The sequence below is a fragment of the Xiphophorus maculatus genome, chromosome 12, assembly GCF_002775205.1.
Source record: "Xiphophorus maculatus strain JP 163 A chromosome 12, X_maculatus-5.0-male, whole genome shotgun sequence".
NCBI classification, from domain to species: Eukaryota; Metazoa; Chordata; class Actinopteri; order Cyprinodontiformes; family Poeciliidae; genus Xiphophorus; species Xiphophorus maculatus.
In genome coordinates, this window is record NC_036454.1 from 18248821 (window position 1) to 18272284 (window position 23464).

The 23464-nt window shown below is 41.2% G+C and overlaps 1 protein-coding gene across 1 annotated transcript in view; it reads right to left on the minus strand.

Annotated features, from left to right (window-relative positions):
- Positions 1-8154: 8154 nt before the first annotated feature.
- fam222a (family with sequence similarity 222 member A) overlaps positions 8155-23464 on the minus strand; it is a 65307-nt gene continuing 49997 nt past the window's right edge. Inside the window, exon 3 of the mRNA XM_005804030.2 lies at positions 8155-12298. Within this exon, the coding sequence (XP_005804087.1) occupies positions 10842-12298 (1457 nt within the window). The 3' untranslated portion in view covers positions 8155-10841. The remainder of the gene's footprint in view (positions 12299-23464) is intronic.

A 23464-nucleotide genomic window follows, 5' to 3' on the forward strand; every position in this document is an offset into this window, starting at 1 on the left:
GACTGGACTTATGCTAAATCCCTCTTTTTTTAACTAAACAACATTTCAGACTGATAGACAGACTCACATCTTACCGTTCACTGTGAACAATCATTTAAGCCAACTTACAGTGCTTAGGAAAAGCATTGAGACATTTTGAGCTTTCACATCTTGTCATAATACAACCACATACCTTTCATTGGAGACGTGTTAAGTAGACAAACAAAAAGAATGCATGGCTGTGAAGGGGAAGGTAAAGTGTTCATCTGAGTCAATACTTTGTAGACCCGCCTTTCACAGTAATTTCATCAGCGAGTCTGAGAGACTGTGTCTATCAGATTTGTACAGCTACTGAAACAGAAATATTGTCTCATTCTTTGCAAAACAGCTATGCGTGGTCAAACTGGATTGAGAGCCTGTGAACATCAAGTAAAGTCTTACAGCAGACTCTCAGTTCTTACTCTGAATTGAATATTCTAACAAGTAAATAATGCTTTAGTCCAAACCATTTTACTGCAGATTTTAGAGTTGTTGTGCTGCTGGTAGATGAACCTCTGGTCCAGTTTCCAGTGTTTTACAGCCTCCAACAAGTTTTTATTTATTTTTTCCTGTAGTGGCCTGTAATTAGATCCATCCATCTTCCCATTAACAACCAGCTTCCTATCCCTCTTTAAGAAAGCACTCACATAGCATAGTGCTGCCACTATCAAGGTGGGGATGGTGGGTTGAGGGTCTTAGTTTTCTACCATCCACTGTTTTATAGGTTAAAGTTTTCAGATTTGGTCTCATCTGACCAGAGCACCTTCTTCTACATTTTGCTGTTTTATCTTTATATAGTAGTTTGTGTCAAATCGCAGACAGGACATCTTATACTTTTCAACAGTCTTGCCACTCTTTCATAAATGCCAGATTTGTGGAGTGGACAAATGAGAGCAGAGCTTTTTGGAGCTATTGCTCAGACAGTCAACATGTCTGTGCTGCTGCTTTACCCATAATCTGTCTTACATGCTAAAAAGTACTGTATCTCTTAATAATTTGGCTGGTCTAATGAAATAATGTACTCAACACTTCACTCCCTGCTTCCTTCCTGCATGCTGTTGTTGCTGCTGGCAGCTTCTGCCTGGTTTTCTTCAGCCCCTCTAAAAACCTCAGCACCCTGCTTAGGCCTCAAGGTCAGAGACGCTCTCCTCAGCTCCTGACATGCATAAGACATATTCAAAGATCCACTAACTACTGCATAACTTGTTGAACGCATCTCCACAGAGTAATGAGAATGGATCCTGGACGACAAACTCAAAACTATACATAAATATGCATTAAAAAATTAGAATGAGTTTCCTGACTGGACTTTGTTTTGGTCTATCACATAAAAATACATAATGTATAAATGTTGAACGTTTTAGGAGGTATTAACCTCTTTCAGGACACTGCATGTGTATAAAAATGACATCTTGTCTGCAGAAAAACAAACGATCCCCCTTTTCCTGACTTTCATCTTTAATTCTTCCCAACAAAATATTTCTGCCAAGAAGAGTGACATTTCTAAATAGAATGAGCAATCACTGGAAGCACTGGGAGATGAAGAGCCAGAGACATATTGGTCAGGTGGCGTGTGAGATGACCTTTCAGTCCATATGAGATGAAATGAGGCCAGTGAACCCGAAATGATTCAGAGTGTCTAAACTGACAGGCGAGGGCGCGGCCGTGGCAGAGCTTCAGCTCGGCTCCGCCGGCCTCGGTGGGCGTCTCTTGTGATTTATTGTGAAATTGCCAAGGACTCAATGTGGCATGCAGGTGAATGAGTTTTGCTAATAAGTGAAGCATTTCTGCTCCACAGAGCTCTTTTTCTGTGTGAGCGAGTGTGTGTGAAATCAGTGTGCGGTGTCTCCCAGTACCACCGCATGCTCTGGTGGAGGCGGCTGCCTCATCAGTCTGGGGATTATCTGGTGTTTTCGGTGGGCAGAGAGACTAGGAGAGAGAACAGGAAGGCTCTCTGTTGAGTTCTTGAGGATATCTGTGCTGTTAAACATGGAGATTATTACAGAAAATAAAAAAAGACTGTCATTATGCATTTTATTTAAATATCAAGCAAACATGCTTTTTTAATTTCATTATATCATTGAGACTTTATGTGATAAACAGAAAGAAAGTAGCATATAGTAGTAAAACAGAAGAATAAAAAACTGAACATTTCTGTATGCATTCTACCACTTCTTTACTCTGTTACCCTAAATAAAAAGTGTTGCCAGTTGCTTTAACGCTAAATCAGTAGAACCACAGCTAAAACGTAAAAGATTCTTTGCAGTTTGGGACACAGCAAACAGGGACGCTTTTCTTGAACGAGGGCGGAAAACAGGAGTTGTTGAGTAGATGAATGGAGCGACATAAAGATCATGAAGTAAAACTGTTAGAGGTTGCAAAAGGCTTGAGAATAGGGTTTAATGTTTATCTTCCAGCGGGACAACAACCATAAACATTGAGCCAGAGCTATAGTAGAACAATTTAATCAAAGCATAAACCATAGCAAGAAGTGGTTTAAAAACGTATTAACTCTCATTTCACTGAACACATTTGGAAGCCGCAATTTTCCTATTTTTATTAATGTAGATTTTTATAATAAGTTAATTTATAAATGTTACACCCTTTTCCCTCCTTTTCACCATTATAGACTACTTTGTGTTGGTCTTAAACACTGATCCCACTGAAGTTTGAGGTTGTCAAGTGATAAAATGTGGAAACAGATCAAGGCGTATGAATTCCTTTGCAAAGCTTTGTGTTGCAAAATATCTAGAACAGCAAGCTGCAGTTTGAGCTCCCATTGCTGCAGTAGCAGGTTTGAAAAATGGGATACTGCACCTGTTGTTTCTGGAGTACTTGCCTCTTTTTGCCCACATATGTAAATTGCATTCTTAGTAACCCAACTTCCCTTTTCCACTGCTGAAGAACTGTCTCCAAAGCACAACCCAGTAAATAAAACCATTTCTGTCCCTCGTTTTTCTGCCTGTGTTTCCCTGAGGTGAGGTTGTTACCGCTGTAAAGGTGAAGGAGGTCAAGTGAACAACAAGATTGTTGAGTCGGGCATATGGCGGTGAAGTTCAGAGGCAATCCTCAGACTAATATGCTTACCTTCATTTATCAGACGCTTCGGTCCTGTGTCTTAAAATGTGAATAAAAGAAAGAAAGAAGACGGACGTAGAAGTCATCTGCTTTATTTCCTTATGTCAAACATTGTACATAAGAGAGGAAAGGTCAAATGAAAAACAGCCAATCTACATTAAAGTAAAGAAACTCCAGTCCTGAGATTGACAAAAAGCAGGGAGCAGAGAAAATGTCTCCTGTGATGGTTGAGATGGAGGAGTGACTGTGGCAGTTTCAGCAAATTGAAGATGATGGTTGCAGATCTGGAGAGGGTAAGCCGTCACTGCGATGCTTGGCTGTAGGCACATTCAAAAGCTGAAAACCCCCGCGACTAAAGGATTTTACAGCTTTTCTTTTTATATTCAGACTTCTTTTTCGAAATCTAAGACTCGTATATCATTATTGTTTGAAAAGAAGAAAGAAGCATTGTACTCTTTACATTTTTTTCATCCTGAGGAGACAAAACCATTTTTTTAAAACACAGTACTGCAGGGAAAACAATAAGAGAGATGCTTTATAGATTTCCCATTTCCATATATATTATTTTCTCAAGGTTGCGGCACCCTCGTACTTTGGCAGCGTTGGTGCACTTGAGATCATCTGGGGGGGAAAAAAAGGACGAAAACACAGAAACTGCCTCACAAACCATAAAAGAATCCAAAGAGAGAGAAAAAAAAGGCAAAATCCTCAGACTTTTGCGTTTAGATTGGATTCAGTAATAGACCGGCTGTGCAGACCAGATGAATATGCAGAGGTCATAAGCTTTTTCATTTAAACATACACAGAAATAAAACGGGTGTAAGCTCCGGGAACACCCTGCTGTGAAGTTGTGGCTTCAGGGGGAAAAAATTCAGCTCTGTGTGTTAAGTTTTTATTTTTTTTTTTTTTGCCTCAATGCACAGTTTATAAAAATTATATTTAACATCTGTGATGCTCACATCTGTCCAAACAATGGCTCGTAGCAGACTCTAACTTATAAGAGACATCACCATGGTGTACACAATAAAAACACAAATATTTAAAAAAAAAAGTATGACATTATCTCCTCCAGTACTGGGTGATTATAACAGGTTTGATATTTTTATCATTTAATTATTGCACTTTGAAGTGGATCCCTAAACATAAGCAAAAATTCTTAGTTTTTTTTAAATGCTTAACATGCAGAATATCATCAAATCACTGTTTTGACCTAATTTTCTAATTCTAAACAGTTTGTGATGATACACATTTTATAATCAGTGCTTTTAGATAAAATTTCTTATTATTATTATTATTATTTTCTTTTTACTATCGTTTAACAATTTAATAAAACTTTAAAATTAACAACAGAGCAAAAATTCACAGGTGTCTGAGCAGATTTACTTGTTATCTGATTTTAAATTTAGGAATTTATATTTGCTGTCTTCATCATCAAACCACTTGCACTGATCAAAGTAAAGTCCTGCCTGCATAAACTGTCAGAAGAGCTGAGAAGAAGCAGCTGAAGGTTTGTCTCTTAGAGGCAATTCACTCACGCTTGACACATCGACACTTAGCTGCTTGGATAGCTAGCCTGTAGTTTACAAGCAGATCTTAGCATTTGTAATTTATAGTCACCGTTAAATTACAAACAATGATGGGTAGAGCTTATTTAATTTTGTTTTTTGAAAGAAACATTTCCTAAGAGCCTATTTTTTTCCGCCTTGATCTAGGAGAAATGTAAAACCCTCTTTCAGCCAGATGACAGACAATGTGCAGCAACACGTGTGGGAGGGGCAGGTTTTTCTCCATTGAGCCTGAGAAAAGAATTTCACTTTCTCTGCTGTCAGTAAAGTGGTATCCGTTTTAAAACCATAGGAACATCACTGTCGCTTCTGAAAACCTTGGTGCCACTAACAAGCCCATGCCTTCACATTTTTAACCTCAGAGATTTGGGAAGAAAAGCAACACATCTTCAAAGACATATAGTGCAACACAGTTATAGCTGGTGGTTTAGAGACAGAATTCTCTCCCGGACCGTGTGAATTATTGATGGAAGTGTTTTCCTGCCAGGTATGAGGGAAACAGAGAGAACTGGTGTCATAAATTCATCCAATCTCAGATCCTAAGGAGGATCGAAGACAAGAGCCCCGATTGAGGAGGGACATGACTGGAGTGACCCTCACCACACCCGTCGTGTGGAGGTTGGAGAAGCACCGCCAACACTCCACAGGGCAAGCAGCTGCCTTTTCTTTCTCCTCCCCCCTTCGTTCTGAGAGCAAAAGAGCTGAGCCTGCTTCCCCCTTTGCTTCTCAGCAGTATTTAAGGTGCATAATATGCGACTATAAACCTTTATACAGGGCAAAGGTCTTAATGGACTTATTGGGATTTACTAAGGGATTTTTACAGCCAGCATAAGTCACTTTTCCTACACTTTGCCCTCCAACCATCCTCCATGAGTCTCTCATTGCCCTTGAGAATGTGTTAGCAGTCAATAGAGGTCTGTAACCTCAGAGATAAGTTATAGATTTAAATGTCCTCGATCAGAAGGCGGTGTTGCTGTGATTAATCATTCGCAGAACAAGATGAGTTGAAATGTCTCTCTGGTTAGTGAAAATAGAGGATTTCTCTGCAGAAAAGCAAGACACATTAAGTCTCCAGTCAAATATTTGAGGGAACGTGTCAATTATCCTGATTACCACTGCTTTGAGGCTTTTCTGAGTCAAAAATTATCCGCGTCCTTCCTTTTTTCTTTTTATTCATTCCTTCTTTTCTCTGTCAGATTGCACAGGGCCCCTCAGTCAAGCAGGGAGCGAGCATGTATAATCCAACAGAAAACAAATCCCCCTCCATCAATCGCAGCCTGGCTTTTAAAACAAGCCGGGCGCCATGGTGCGGCACTCAGGCCCTCAGAGATGCTGTGGCGTCTGTGATATAGCAACACCACCCGCCCGCCTCCCTCCCAACCACCACCACCACCACCACTCAGACCCTGCTGTCCTCCCCTCCGACGCCAGCCAGTCCTAACCTTCAGTTTGTTTAAGCGCCGCTGAACCCTGTTGGCCCTGGATGGGGGGAGGAGGGAAGGTGGAGGAAGGGTGGGCTTTAGATAATGACCTGCCATATGCCACTCTGCCTCTGCAGCTGAGTGAGCCGTGGCTGGATCAGCCCAGGCACAAATCTATTTGAAATTTAATTCTATTATCCTAATATGAGCTGAGCGTCCATTGTCCGAATGAGGAACAGAGGAGTGGAGCAGAATTGCAGGGCTAAGATGCGTGCCTTCAACAGAGGCTCATTAATGTGTGTGAAGGAGCAGAGGGACAGACAGTTGGGAGCCTGTGCTTCAAGAAGAAGTGATCAGGGGGAGGAGGGCATGCTGGACCAGCCTGGGTTGCATAAAAATGATTTGAAACTCTCATTTGTGGAGCCATTTTTGTTATGTTTTGCCAGAACCTTTGAACTTTTCACCTTTTCGTTCCACTACAAGCCCCAATGTCATTTAGATGATAAAGAAGCAGAAAGCCGTGGATAACTGGAAGAAAAATGCTACATGTTTATCTTTTAAATACAATTCTCAAAAGTGTGATGTGTATTTTGTATTTAGTTCATTTTACTTTGATACCTCTAAGTAAAATCCAGTGCACGATTAGGGCGCACTGCAGATATGTGGAAGGATTTCAACTGTTTGTCCTCATGCACACATGGTTGCTAAAACCTAACACTGCACATCACCCTGGACACACCATTCCCAGGGTGAAACATGGTGGTAGCAGCATCATGTTGTGGGGATGCATTTCTTCAAGGAAGCTTTGTACAGTTGGGGAGAAGATGGAAAAAGACACGACAAGGTCTGTTAGAGACGGCTAATGTTTAGAGATTTAGGTTCACATCCCTGCATGACTACAATCCTAAACACACAGCTAACGCAAGTGGGTATGATCAAAGGATTTCAATGGCCCAGTCAAAGTCCAGACCAAAATCAATTTTGAAATATGCAGCAAGATTTGAATTTACAAAGGCCTTGTTCAAAGCATAGACAGTCTCAGTCTCGACACGGCGTTGACTCGGCTGGTATGAATGAGAATACAAAACACACCTTTTAGAATTTCATTTATGTAAAACGTTGAAATCAAATCTCTTCTTTTCTCTTCACAACTGTGCACCAATTTGTGTCTGTCGCGCAAAACTTCCTAACGTTTATGGTTGTAATGTGGAAAGATGTGAGTCAATGATTTGATCTGCATCTCTCTTCTGAAATCCCTTGCGATGGGTTTGATTTCGGTCGACAATCTCGAACGGCAATGTCCAGTAGCCAAGATGTCATGTAACGTTTCTGTTAGCTGAGGAGGCCTGGTGCCTCAGATCTCCACTGGTTTAGGGGGATGGGAGAGACGCAGACGCTAGAAACTCCACTGCCTTAAAACATCTCCCTTTTCACAGCAACATCATGTGACGGGGTTTAATGCTTGGATGCAGAAGTCAAACGGAAAGGATTTGGGGATGGGACGTATGTGTAAATCTGTCAAAATACTTCTACCACGCAGAAAATATGCTGGAATCAGACTGTGGCTAAAGAATTTGGCTGCTGAAACATAATGCATCTCTGCAATGTTGAGGTTTTACTATGCAAATTTAAGCCAAGAGGCTTTTATTCTTCAAGTCTGGAATATCTGTCAGCCATCAAAAACCTAAATCAGCCCCAGTTCGACATGTAACGATGAGCGTTTGGATAGGTTTTTGCAAAAAGTAACAATAAAAGGATATTAATTTCCTATTACACTTTTTAGTCCCCCCTGTTTTCTTCCATAATCCATACAACAGTTTTATTTAAGAAAATAAAAAAAACAACTTTATCTGGCAGCACTGTTTCTCCTTTTCTATCGGGATGGCCAAAGTCTAAACATTTAGAAAATCAATCAAAAATACAAGGTTCTAATTAATAAGGAATCACACGTCAGATTACACTACAGGTCTAGTAGACCTACTACAACAAAGGTCCAGGATCCCACTGGCCTCCAGAGAGCAAATGTGAAGAAAAATAATCACAGACTTCATAGCCAAGGTATGGCTTCTGAATATATTCTTAAAGGAATTTATTTTACACCTTAGAACAAATCAAAACAAAGAAACCAGAGATAAAGATTGGGGATGTGGTACATTGGGAATGTATTGAAAACTGTAGATTACATTTTTTTTTGGTGTAAGCTCAGAGAAAAAAATGTTAATACAGTCATTATAATTGCACTTCATAAATCTAGACCGATGCCAGTATTTCTCCACAACAAAGCTCCCCGTTCTCTCATTCTGTCCAGTTAATAAATTCAATTTGCCGCTGAAATTTGACTGACAAAAGAAATGCTAATTTAAGACCAGAGAGCCGCTGCACTGATACAATTTTTCTCACCCGCTCGGGTCCCACAAGGCAACAACATATTGTGGTAATTTAAGTGCAGTACATTCGGGGAAATCTCAGAGTCACAATGAATATTTCACTGCTCTGAATCATCAAAGTTAAGACTGGCCTGGGCCAACTGCACGCCCACCCGTAGCTGAAATGGGTAACAAAGAGAAAAAGACAGGGCATGATTGTTTTCGTTTTGTACTCGTTTGCAACAATAAAGTACCCCAAAAGCACGATCTAATTTGTTTTCACAGCTGCTGTAAGTGCAGCAATAAAGGAGTCAAATGACTCCACCTGCACAGAAAATCTAAAGCCTCCAATAAAAAGAAGCAAGTTATCTCCTGTACATAACTCAGTCATAATGTTTGTCATAATGTTTATGGGACTGCTGAATCAGTCGGTCAGTCTCGCTGGAAAAGTCTGGTAATCACACAATAAAATAAAAAAAAGTCTGAGGATTTTGAAGAACGCAAACTAAGAAGGTACAAACACACATGCACTCTGCCGCATACACGCTTCAACATACAGCGCCTTGTAAAGGTATTCCCTTTAACATTAAAACCATTTTTCGTGTTACAAACACAAATTTCAAGGCGTTTTATTGAGATTTTATGTGATAGATCAACACAAAGTAGTGCATGATTGTGACGTAAAAAGATAAAATATTTTTGAGCCTCTTGTGTTTAATTCCATGTCAGTCATCTGCTCAAGACCTCATAAATGAGTTTTTTGAGAACATTTGAACACAAACATGAAGACCAAGAATAAAGCAGATAGGTCAAAGAATGAGTGATGGGAAATTTAGATTATAAAAAAAATATTCTTCATTTGGAAAGAGCCACAGAGGACTGAGCATTAATAAAATAAAACAGCCAAGAGATCAATGTTAACTCTGGAGGAGCGGTGGAGATCAAAATCTGGTAACAAGACAATTATTAGACATGTGCTCCACAAACTCTGAGTAAGGGTAATGAGAAGAAACCCTTTGCTGAAAAAAAAAATAGATCTCATCTGCAGTTTGCCAGAAGCTGTGTATGGGACACAGTAAACATGCTCTTGTGGTGGCAGCTTCATCATATAGGTATGCTTTTCTTCTACACGGACAGAATAAGTGTCATTTCTTTGTAATAAAAAAAAAAGTAAAATCAGTTCCCAATTAGGTACAACTTTGTTTTGATCTGAATCATGAATCAAAATAAAACCTATGAGATTTGGGGTCGAACAGTGAAGAAAAGCGAAAATGTCAAACGTCACCTTTACAAGCTGCCGTACACATAAAGTTATCTCTGTTCCCTCCCAGTCACATTCCTCACTGTAACATTTCTTTTTGTTTTTCGTATTTTTTGCAACATTTTTTCTTTTAAATAAGTATTTTGAAATTTATTGTCGGTTCCAGTGTTGGTTAGGAAAAAAAAAAGAGCTCTCCGTTCAGGTTCTTACAGAACCAAAGCAGCAACTCTGTCTCACGTCAGAACATAAGAGACTGCACGTCAGCTTAAGGAGGAAATTTTAAATCATAGTGACGAAAAAAGGAAAACAATAGAATAAGATAAAAAAAAAAAAACAGTTGAGACACTTTTCCTTGTAGCAGCCAATACATATAATATACCTACAAATATATCAAACAACAAAAAATAGGTTCAAGTTTTTCAAGTTTCTTAAATATATCATATCCAAACTACCCAATTCCAAACTTCAAAGTTAACAAAATTCAAGCAGTGCAATTAATTTATCAATTATAACAGCAACAATAACTAATATTGTACTACCCTTTTAGATTCAACCTTGTGATCCTTTTTATAAGAACACCCTAGAACTGCTAGTAATCTTCTGGTTTTTTCAGCACATTTCTGTACGTATGTACTGTTACTGACTTTTGGGTTTTAAAAGCAGCCCTAAGCGCTGGCCCTTTAAGACCATTTCAGTGACAACCTACACAGTAGCTTCATCCTTAGTATTTGGAGAGGAGATACAAGTGGCGTATGCACTTCATGTCAAGCTATGATTCTCATTAAAAAAAAAAAACTGTTTAAGAAGATAAAACAACAAAGCAAAAAAAAAAAAATTATTAATCCAAAAATCCTATTGGCAAACCACACAATGGAACATCAGGAGAATCTAGGAATCCCTTTTCCATCCCGCTGGCAGTAACTACTACCTCTTGTGTTAGGGATCCCCCACAGCCTGCTTTAAAACCAGAAAATCTACGGTTACACAGCACAGCAACTGCTCTTCTCTAAGATGCCACGATCGTTAAAGCTGTGGCACTCACAACAGTCCCATAGCATCTCTGTCTTGATTTTCTTCATAAATTCACAATTCTTGATTAATTTCCTCCTCTTCTCCCTCCCACCCGTCCGTTTTATCTGTAAACAGGAAGGCGGATGTGTGCATGCTGGTGGTCCAACAGCCGCGGCACCGACACAGTCTCGTAGCCTTTGCCGAGCATCTGCTCCTTGATGCAGGGAGGGTGGATGTCGTTGATCAGATACTCCAGAGACTGCAGGCTGCTGCTCAGCACTGAGGTGTTGCACAGGCTCTTGCTGGGCAGGCTGCAGCACAGACCCCCACCGCTGTCAACGGCAGGGTGGTGGTGGTGATGATGGTAGTGGTGATGGTGGTGAGGATAGCCCATTTCTCTGTGGCCCGTCGCCGGACCTCCCGTGGAGGTGCCCAGCAGCTCCTGGGGGTTGTAGCAGTCACTGTCGGGCGTCACCAGCACACTGTTCCACGGTGGTGCAAAGTACTGACCCACTGAGAAATTCCCGTGCATGCCCACACAGTTCAAAGGGGAAGAGCTGACTTTGTCAAGCCCACCCCCGCCGCTGGCACTCGCTGTCAGGTGGTAAGGTCTGGAAGAGGAGGAGGAGGACACCTGGGCCGCCATGATTCCCCCACCTGGAATACAGGTTTCGGGGGACTTGCTGATGGCGCCCCCTCCTCCGCTGCCTCCACTGTACATGCGGAGGACGGCCTGCTGTTGTTGCTGCTGTTGGTGCTGTTGCTGTTGTTGTTTCTGCCACAGGATGTAGTCCATACCCTCCGCGTACACGCCGCTCTTCATTACTTCTGCACTTTGCGCTGGCAGCCCTGATCCCGTGTACACCATGTTAGCCTGGGGACCCATTCCTACGACATAGCCTCCACCTGAGGAGCTCGAACCGACCCCCATGACTGCTGTGACCTGCTTGGAGGGGCTGGAATTTGTTGGTGCAGTGGAAGCCCCGTGACACACCTGCTGCAGGGCCTGAGCCTGGCAATGTTGGTTGATCTGATAGATGATACTCTGAATGGAGGGGAGATTAGACTGTGCAGGCAGGGACAGGCCTCGGCCCCCGGTTACAGGAATCACAGAGCCAGCCACAGTGACATTTGGGGGTACTGAATGTCCAGAGCCTTCTGGAGGCTTTGAGGGCCCAGAGTGGTATACCATTTGGCCATGACTGCTGGCTAAAGTGCTACTATTAGGGGGTGGATACGGGGCCACAGCTATGTGAGCTGGAGAGAGCTTAGTCCGTCTGCCTTCTGAGTTCTTGAGAACACCTTTGGAATGACCAAAGGTGGATGACGATGATGAGGACTTGACAATGGCAAGGAGACCCTGGAACCCTCCTGTGTGGAAATGGGGGTAAGGGCTGTAGCGCTGCCCTGTGGTATCATATCCGTTCACAGTCCGGTTAAGGTGCTTGTGCTGGGGAACCCTGATGTTGGTGGGGAAAATCTTGATGGACAGTGGGCTGTTCGCCGTCTTCTGAGCATAAGCATCGAGTTCTGCTGCTGTAGGGTACCGTGAGGAAGGTGAAGGTACCACCAGGTCACCTGAAAGACAAAACAGAAAAAATGTCTGAACACATGAAGATCTCAAAGGGACAAATACAGAAAAATGCTGAGGTGAGATTTAATTTGGGAGATTTCATAACCCCAAATTCCTGTGAGGTACACAGGCACTTCTCCTGAGTCAATGACAATAATGATATAATGACAACCCAATCAACAGCCAATATATTGCTTTTGTGAATTGGTAGGTACTGCTTTTTCATTTGAAGAGTTAGTCTGACTGAATACCCTGCTAATATCTGCTTGTTATGCTTGCATATGCTGTATAAATAGCTCAAATATTCTGTATGTAAGCACATTTCCTCAAAAACTGCTGTTAAATATGTAAGATTTTTGCAGCAGTTGGAATATTTCTTTCTGTTTTTAATAAAATCATTAGATCATATTGCAGATGTTTGTTTGAAAAATGCATGTGATAGCATTTCTACTTACATTATGATACAGTGAGAGGCTCATACCAGCCCATATTTAGTTGGAATCATATAAAAGAGAAATTTGTGAGCCATGAGACATCATATTATGTTAATTACAGATCTATAAAACAAAGGTGCACAAGCAACAAATGGCCTGCAAAGTTTTTCAGGTTTATGAACTTTAAGGCCACCGTCTCGAGAATTTTATTAAGCAGATACACTTCAGTAGAACCCAAACATGGTTAGAAAGCAGCAGATGAGGACTGGCATTTATCAGTATGCTCCTCCGCTAAGAGCTTTCTTTCCATCTCATTTTCACATCCTGATGTGGATGTACATCCCTAGACAAATGAATCTTTTTAAAAACTCATTCTGTCAGAGCCTGCTACCTTAGGCGCTGTTAAATCAGTGCATTGTGGAATTAATTTGGACTCTCTTCAGTGCTGAATTGGGTTAGCCTTGGTACCAGGCACGAAGGGAGGAAAGGGGAGGGAATAAAAGCTTGTTTAATTGAAGTGGCACATTTTAGATTTATAAGTGGAATCGCTTACTGGGTCTTACCCTTGGCAACTGAATTTTCTCATTCATTCAATCCAGCAGAACTGGGGAGAGAGACCCCCGCAAAGAACCAATTAAAGGTCAACTGGGACTTGCAAGCTTGGTTAAGGAGAATCTGACAAAATATAGCCCAATAATGAATGATCAAGTGATGACTTTTTTTTTCACAGAAGTAGGTAAATTGAATTTTTAAAATAGACAGACAGTCTTGTTGAAAAAGACACCATATTAAAGTTCAGTTCCTTCAAAACACAGTTTAAAGATTGATGCCTAATTCTGTTTTTATTTATCGATAGAAAATAAAGGGATTTAGTTGTATTTAAGCATCCAAAATGACTTTATCCTACTGCTTAAACAAATGTCTCAATCAAAAAGTGTATCCTAAATTAGATTAATTGTGGAAACCTACCTCCGATTAGCTACTAGTTACACCCTTTAAGGCTCCAAAAGGTGCTGCTTATGGCAATCTGTCTGTTTTTGACAACAGTCTGAGGAAAGTTGAGCTCGTTTTTTCAGCTGTGAGATGTTTCATGGTTTTCTTGCCCTTTTCAAGTCATCTTAAAGAGCTGATTCATAACTTGGTTCAGGACATTTTGTGAAGTTTATTGTATGTCATTGTCATGGTCAGGTTCCAGCTGTGATTAAGACTGAACTTTTTTGACATATGATTTTCGTTTCAAGGACCATGTAGTTTTCATAGCAGAGGGTGACCTGACCAAGTCCGGCAGTAGCAAAGCATCCGCCAAACCATGACACTTTCACCTCCATACCTTACAGGTGGTATGATATTTTCTGTTCAAATATGTCCTCCAAATATTTTTGATCTACACTCATCTGTCCAAAGAACAAGAACAGTGCTCGCCTCTGTCTCTGTTCTCTCGTGCAAACCTTAGTCTGGACATTATGTATGCCATTTTTAAGAGAAAAGGTTTCCACACCTTTTCTGCACAAGTTAAACTTGTGAAGTTGCTTTGTGATTTTATAGGGATAGACTTTCATAAAAAGTCCCTAGTAGTCATGCTTTCATTATGTGGACCTGATGTGATAAACCTGTGTAATTCCAACCCTCTGAATAGGAATAAATGTCAGGATGTCCCAATTTCTTTCTTACCAGAAATGACAATTTTCAGAAAATATTAAACAATTTTTTCTTCAATTTCTCAGCATTGTTGAAATTGATATTAAATATGCCCAAATGTATGAGATAAACACAAAAATGCTGTCATAGGACGCTCTATTTCTTTTTTTCACGACTGCACCTTCCAAAAAGACTCCTGCAGGAGGAAAATGTATTATTTCAATTACGAGCACAGACTAGCATAAAATTGACTTTAACATGCATCTGAGATTAGCTTTAAAATATGAAACAGAGAAAAGCCGAATATATACCACCGTTAGGAGATTTGCTTTAAATCTATATGTAAATGCTCTGCTCTGTTTGAGCAAATTCTCAAATTCTATCCAGCACCGAAGGCTCAGAGTAGACTGACAACAGTCCTTGGTCAGTGGACCAGTACTTGGCCACAGTACGATGAGGTAGCAAACAGGAAAAATGCAATTTCTAAAAAGCCCACTATGTGTCATTGTCTGGGGGCTGGGCATGGAGGTGAGGGGCTGCGGTGAGATTGGATTTAAATGACATTATTCAGGCAATTTCATGGCTACTTAGCTCAGTATAACAAAAAGCGTGGGGGGTTGGGAAAAGGACTCAATTTACAAACAATATATCAGCTGCCACAAATGACTTGCAACCTCTTCAAAAATGACATTTCGATGCAAAAAAATGCTCAAAAATTAACCACCATAACAACAGTCAGCAAATGTCCCAGCTACCTGGGGCGTCTGTGACCGGGACGCAGTCCATTTCCTTTCCAATAGCAAAACCACTTTAAAGAAACTCCACAGCCAAGTAGTCACAATTCTCATTTCTTTGCTCCCATTCCAGATATCATGGGGAGTTCATTTCTACAACCCTTTGGGACTCCAACTGTGAAAATGATTAAATCTACAAGATCCATATCATAAAAAAAAATAAATTAGGCTGAATGCTGAGCGACGAGACTGTGAATATCTAAACTAAATTTATGGACAGACTGGTCCGGTGGGTTCATCAAGAGTACTTTTATTAAAATCAAAACATGCACTCTGAACTTCACACACTAACACATCAGATTTGACCTTTAACCAACACAAACTGCTTTCCCCCAGGTCTTAGAGAAAAACAAACCATTGGTTGTATTTAAATGCAGCAAAGGGTTCAAGACATATTTGGAAGTGCATATTGCTGATGAGCTGAGTTTCTACGCCAGAACCAACAATTGCTTGTCTCAGAGAGAACCCCCAACCAAAACACAGTTTTTTTTTTTAAGATTCCTGGCGTGTCAAGCTAAGAGACATGAGCAGACCTACAGTTTCTGATTTTGGAAGGTTTTCAACTCTTTCTGTTCTCTACACCAAAGAAATCTAGAACTGAGAAGGATAATTTAAAAAAATTTACAAAATGTGCATGTGTCTTTTTTTCCATGAAGAGAAAAAAAAACACATGCAAACTACAGGGATGTGTAAGTGACAGCAGGACTGTTATTTGAAACAAGAAAATCTGTACGAATACCATCAGGGATATAAACACTTATTGAATTTGAGTTTGTGGGGAACATTGATGGTTATTCAGTCTAGCAGCTGCTGGGAGGAAGGACCTATGATTACGCTCCCTTATGCACCAATAGTAAATATCATTTGATAAAATTATACAGCAAAAGTGGCCAATAAAACTGATGAAAAATGTTATACTTTTATCATCAGTTTTATGCTAAACATTCATTCCTTTGTCAAATTTATTACAAGATTTTGATTTTTTTTATTATTTGAGCAAAGACGTTGTTCTTTCCCACTGTCGCTACATGCCTGCTAAGGTGGGTAGATTGCTGCAGAATCAGTGGCTTAATGAAATCAGCTGATCTGGAACATAAGTAGAATCAAACTGGAATGTATGTAAATGAACTGAACTGAGTCTCTTTGGTTGTGTTCATCTGATTTTTGTGAATAATCTGAATCTGTTTTCTGTGTAAAGTCTCTCGAGATGACATTTCCTGTGAATTGGCGCCCTGTAATACAACTAAACTGAATTGATTGGTTCATATACTGTAATAGCATAACCAGGCTAAACCTTCAGATCTGTGAAAGCGTACCAGTAACGGTAAACAAACTTTAATCAGATTGAGGATGACATCCTAATGGGCTGGTATGAGTGTGCCAGACCCACCAATCTGAGGTCTAACCAACCTCGGTGAGGCGCAGCCCTGCTTTCCCCTGTGACAGCAGTGTCATTTGCTTTGATGTTCTGACTTGCAGAGGAAACTGACAGAAGACTTATTTCATTTGCTCAGAAGAGAAAAAAAAAAAACATGCTCATTTCAAAGCATATTGCGGGTCCACATGCAAATGGAAAGGCAGTATTTTTTTTCTGATCTTCTTTACACGAGGGCAAGAAAAAAAAACATCTTTGATCATCACATGGTCTAAATGAGGAAAGATATTTGGCTTTCAGGCATATCAAGGGCCTGTGCCCTGCCGCCCCTGCGAGCCCCCAGCTGCAATATGCCCATCATTTCACCTAATTACTGCCACATGAGGGAAAAAAACTCTAAAAAAGCCAGGAAATTCATTAAAGGGTAGCTAATTCTATTCCTTCTCACTCACTGAGCTCTATATTTTTCATGCCTGGGTCTGTGTTTCTTCTGAGCGAGAGGAGACAACCCCTCTCGCTTCGTCTTTTCCCAGCTTGGCCCTTGTTTGTCAATAGGCAGAGCCTTTGGCACACCAACCTGGCATCAAAGGGCTTCACACTTCACAGGCCACAGGGATTAGAGGCCTTTCAGGCCTACAAAACCCATCTCAGCTCCACAAAGGCTTCCGGTTATTAGAACCCACAAGCATAAAGCAAGAAGAGGAGGAGGAGGAGGCAAATGAGCATCTGGATGCTTCTGATTCCCGCTTCCTCTTGAAAAAAGTTCCATGGAGAAAATTTTATAGCAAAGTTGATTACAGTAAGTATGGCTACAAACCAAAGCATATTTCACTCTCATGCACAGGCTGTTATAGACCCTGTGTTTGATGTGCAGAGCCGCCACATCTCTCTCCTCCAGAGCTTTAAGTCTATAAGTGAAGACACGGAGGTTAAAGGAGAGAGTCTCTTCTTAGGCAGCCACTCTGTGACTTATTGGTTTAGGCAGTAGATCATAGCACTGAATTGCAGCATACAGATGGTGCTGCCTGATAAACACCCTCTGAGGCAGCCAACGTTTATGTGAGCCCTCAGCTTCTCATAAGGTAGGGGGTTTCCTGCACCTGTGCACACTCTACGGCGTGGCAGTGCATGCAGATATAATGCATAAAAACGAGAAAAAAAGGGTATAGATACAGACACACATGTACACAAAGATCTGCATCTGCATTTGTGTGTCTCATTTGCCATCAGTGGAGCATGTTGTTATCCTCTGCTCAGCGCTCTCTCATGAAATGTAGGGCAGGGACAACAACAGGTGCCTGTGCGGGCGACAGCCTGCAATGCCTCCTGGGCTAAATGCTTCACACTCGCTTCATTTCAACATGCGACAGCCTTGTAAGGATTAATTATTTCCCCTGAGGATGGAAGAATATGCTTTTCCCTTCCTTAGAGCAGGAGGCTATGTGCGCTCACAAGCACATGAAACAGCTTACAGTAAATTAATGGGAAAACCTGGGCTGGAGCTGCTCCTGCAATAAGTGAGGGGGGGAAAAAGTTTCACATGAAAGAAATGTAAACAAGCCAAGCATATGATTGAACTGCATTGGAGATTAGATAAAAGCTCAGGCAAACACATGCATTAGTTCTTGGAGATCACGCGCCAGGGAGCGGAGATGGCAGGGAGGCAATTAATGGGTTGACCTTCGTCCTTAATCACCCAGTGCCTGGCACACAATGCCCATGTGTCAGAGCAGCACATCTCTAAATGCCACCCCTCATTAGCACAATGCACACGGTGAGAGAGGGAGAGAGAGAGGCTATCTGTGCAGCGTTACACTCTCCAGCGGTCAGACACAGATAGCGGAGCAGCGATTGGATAATGCAGAGCCGGACTGAGCCACAGTAGGCCACGATATGATCTAGAAATCCCATTTTATTTGGAGGATGGGCACTCTCTTTCGTTTTTTTTGATTGGCATGAAACTCCCCAAGCACGACGTCCTTGGTGTACTCGGCACTGTCGCTGTGATTGCGTGGTGTGCCTGTGTGTATGTCCGTGCATCCGTGTGCATTCGGTGAAGGGGCTACCCGATTCTGAACACTCAATTAACACTCCTTTAATTAGCCAGCGGTACATTTTGAATTCTGATGAACTAATTTTCTCGGTGCGAGGGTGGGGGAGGCGGAGGAGGTGAGTGGAGGAGGTTAGCCTGGTAAAGATGAGGTCCACCGGGTACAACACAGCAATAAAGAGACAAACTGGTTAGATTAGACTGTAAAAAATCCATTAAATTTGGTGCACTTCTTCCAAGTGAGAGGTCAAATTGTGTTGATCACAAGAAGCAGAGGCATAAAGGAGGACTATCAGAGGAGGGAGTAAGGTGATGCGAGGGGTGCGGAGTCATGGGCTGGACAAGAGTGGAGCAGCAAATCCAGGAACCCAAGAATGCTTTGCATTTTAATTAGAGGTTTAAACGAATAAGCAGGAGTAAAACTGAACTGCCTGAAACACCCTTGCTACCATTTATTAGTGTTCCAAGTATTTAAAAATCATGAGCTGCTTGAAGACGTTTCTCCTTATTAGTGGAGGAAATGCTCTAAAACATCAAAAAGCCTGCAGGGTTTTCCCACTCACTCCTGCAGGCGTGTATCCCTTCTTTACTGCAGGCTTTGATCCCCCCTGACCACGTCCATGGTGAGCATGGGGGAAGAGTGCTTGTTTAGATGAAGGGAGAGGACCCATACGGTTGAACTGCAATTAAGTTTTCACAGAAGAGCGAGCGTGTAATACACATTAACTTTGGCCAAACAAAGCAGCAGAGCAGTCTGTGATGAGGTCGGGGCAAAAATCAGGAGCAGAGATGATCAGAAAGCTAAAAAAAAGAGAAGAGGGTCAGGTTTTGTTTAATTTGCACGACACACACTGGGAGCCATTTTCCTCTGAAGTCGCCCGTCACTGGTGAATGAGCCACTGCAACGATGCTGCTTTTTGACTGCTCTATATGTATGCTGTGCCTTACCAATATTTGAAGTAATGTCTTCATACAACATAAGATCTACTCAAAGTTCAGGTTGCAGAGTTTGGTTTAGTGTTTTTATACATATTGATATTGACTCTACCACTAATAGACACTTTCCACTTTGCAACACTGTAATTAATTATTTAAAATCAATAATCAACATCTGAAACATCTTACAAAAGCATACGTTTGAAAAATGTTCCATCACTAGTATACCATATGCAATGCTAATGCTGCAAGTAACTATATGGAAAGCAGTTATGCTTGGCAATTACCTTCCAATTGTTATAAATTTGCCATCTGGCTGCCAATAAGATATTCAGCCTGTTGGGTGGAGTTTCACTGAAATACATGCCCAGAGCTGACACAGATGGCAGTGCCCAAAGCTGCTAAAGGTCAAAGAGAATAACTGGCATTAATCACAACCACTCTCGTCAATGCAATTTTAAACAAAAAAATATCACAGTCAAATTATTTCTTAATATCGTGTAACCCTTGAAGAGGTGCAAAGCAAAATCAGTGCGTGGCTGGGATTTTCAGATTAGTTTCCACTCAGAAACTCAAAACTCTTTTTTCAATGACTGAACACAACATGGGTGGCGCAGTTGGCAGCACTGTTGCCTTGCAGTAAGAAGGTCCGGGATTCAAATCCCAACCCGTGGTCTTTCTGCATGGAGTTTGCATGTTCTCCCTCTGCATGCGTGGGTTGTGTCCCACTACCTACGGCTTCCTCCAACAGTCCAGGTTAATTGTGGGTGTGTGTGTGTGCATGATTGTGTGTCCTGTCTGTTTCTGTACATCGCCTTTAGCGGCCCCAGTAGGGATAAGCTGGTAAGATAATGGATGGATGGATGAACACACCATACCTAATCACAACACCTGTTAGTGTGGAAGTTGTTACGTCATGAAGAGGACTTAAAGTTAGTTGGCACTGAGTAGTGAACTTTGTGGTTCAATCGAGTAGCTACAAAAATATCTGCAAGCAGATAAAAAGAAGGGTGAACACAATAAAACAATTTGCTCTGTTTTATGCCATTGGATAAAGAAACCCAAGAGTTTGATAAATATTCTCCACAGGGAACAGAAGCAGAGACTGCTGCTAACGCTCGGTAATGCTAAACCTGATAACCATGTTAATCACTGAAATAGAAGATGCAAAGGATAGTTTTAAACCTTAATATAAACAATTAGCAAGCAGTCATGGTGAAAAGCTGAAAAAAAAAAACATTTTAATGCTGTTAATTAGAAATTTTAAAGGCTTATGGCAGTAGCAGAAGTTTATAAATGTATAAAATCTGGATGTTGGAGATGGCTGCAAAGCTGTCATTCATGCATCAAATCTAAACCTTTTCAATTGGGTCCCTTCAAGTGTAAAAAAAGTCTGACATGTCCACCGAACTGAACAGCATTGTCCCATGAAGGAACCCTTGACCTGTTGCTATTGTTTACGTCTTAGCAGATAGGATCAGGGTCTGCAACATTGGCCAGCACTAAAAAAAGATGGGCTAGCAGGGGGAGGCCAGAGGAGACCAGAGGCAGCTTCGTCTCCTGAACAATACCTGCCTTGTGCTAATGGAGGTGTCATCTGGCACAGGGCTGATTAGTCAGCGATTACAGCCATGCCTCAATTGCCGTGACAACTGCAGCAAACACAATGGGCCCTGATAGAGCCAGCTGTTTGGTCCTCTGCAATTAACCCTGCATCCCACTCGTCTCCGGCAGTGTGCTGCCTCTAATTGACTATTGGGCACACAAAGCAGGGGCTGTCGGCCAGACCCCCTGGACACGCAGCCTCCGCCCCTCCGCCGAGGTGGAGATGATAATAATAGAGGCGTCCCGCAGACTCAGCCGCCAGTCAATCAAAGCTTCGGCTCCCCACAGGAGCTTCCTGAGGAGCGAGGGAGCAAAAGGAAGCACATGTATGAGCCAGTCATCAACAGGGTAGAGGTGCCTCGCAGGGGGCAGACATGTTGAATATGCCCTCAACCAAAGTACTAATCAATTCAAGAGCACGTGAGGGGAAAGGAATCCCTGCTGCTTGCTTGATATCAGGAAAAGACATTTTTAGGAACATTCATCTCTCTCTGTTCAACTCAAAGTTGATTTTTTTGCGCAACAATGCAGAAACACGGGGGAAAAAAATCCAGGCAATTATTTGTCGGGCCTTTGCTATCTATAATTGTGCAGATAAAAATCAAACTGTTGTGATTTCTCAGAGGATAGAGCTCTCTAAATTCAGCGGCTGCTTGTGTCATCATAATCATAATCATCAAACAAATGCTTATTGTAAGACGACATAAATTAAACTGAGGTCTCTGCACATCTCCCCCTGATTCCTTTAATTACAGAGAGTTATGTTTTTAACTTTGTACAGGGGAAAGTCTGTATTTTTCAACATCATGGACAAGACATTTTCATCAAAGCCCAAGTAAAAGTAGTAATAGTTGGGCATTGCTTTTCAAAACACGGTGCCATACTGCCTCCCATATTGGGCTTCTAACCTGCCAACACAAATAGCAAAGAGGATAATGAGAATGTTAAAGCAATCTGCACACTGATCCTTCACAGGCAAGCGGGCATGGCACAGCTTCAAGAATGGATTTATTCATTAAAATAGATTTCAAAAGAAGCTTGGACAAAACTCACAAACCTAATCTTTCGTTTCATTACAGCCAATCTCATCCCAGATTGGATCTATTTTCTGCACGAGCAGATGGAAGAACTATCAACCTGGGAGCCTAATTTGGGCTTCCTGCTCACAGATACTGCAGCATGAGGTCATTCGGTTGGCCTGCACTGAGGCAGCGGGGGGGTGAGAGTTGACTGAGGCACAGATAAAAGTCCACAGGTACAGATAACAGGATTTTACCCGCAGGACAAGGCTTTAAATACAGTGCAACAGCAATTTTTCACATACCGTCACATTAGAATCACAAACATACATGTATTTTAATGGGTAATTATGTAATATAGACCAACACAATGAGGTGTATAAGTGTGAAGTGAAAATTTATACAGTTTTCCAAGTTTTTTAGTCCCCTTGAACAAACAGGCTAGAGAAAAATCACTGAAGGTGAAGACAACCAAATTTTCATACCACTTACATGGTTATAAGATTTAATCATACCTCAGAGAAAGTGTTGAAGTGGCTTTTTCTCTCATTCAGTAGAACTTATTTTAACAGTACTGCTCCTCTTACACCTGTTGCTGTGCACTGCCAGTCAGCTTTCTGAAAGTAAGTTGCAACATTGCTAACTCGGTTGAAAAAAATGTTTGGAAATATTTCAGGCAATAAAAACATTTCTTCTTAATATTTGGATACAGAAGGTATATCAAAATCAAGGTGTTAGAAAACCCTTATTTGTCATTGAAGAGGATACAACTAAACTTAGTTTAGACACATCAGTGTGCAGCAGAAGAGTAAAACTTTAATAAAGTACAGACACACATAAATAAATACAAGCTACATAAAATTGATGAAAATTATGAAATAACAATAATAAGTCTTAAAATACTAATATTAATAGTTAGATAATGTTGTTACAACAACAGTAATGAGTATGTTACAGATACCATAAAATCATAATATGTTTATCTATGATCACATACTGTAATAAACATATCACAGCGACCAATGCCTAATCTGTAAACATCAACCTAAACATGAAACATGGTATTGGCATGCTGTAGGGATGTTATTCTTTAGCAGGGAACAGGGTAGTTGGTGTTGATGGGAGGATGGATGGAGCCATATACGGGGCAATCCTGGATTAAAACTTGTTAAGAGACTGAGAAGACTTGACCTGGGGGCGGAGGTTCACCTTCCAGCAGGACAATGGCCTTAAACATAGAGCCAGCGAGCCAATGGGATGGCTTAGATTAAAGCGTTCCTTACTATTATTGTTGTTGTTCAGAATGGTCAAGTTTCAGAT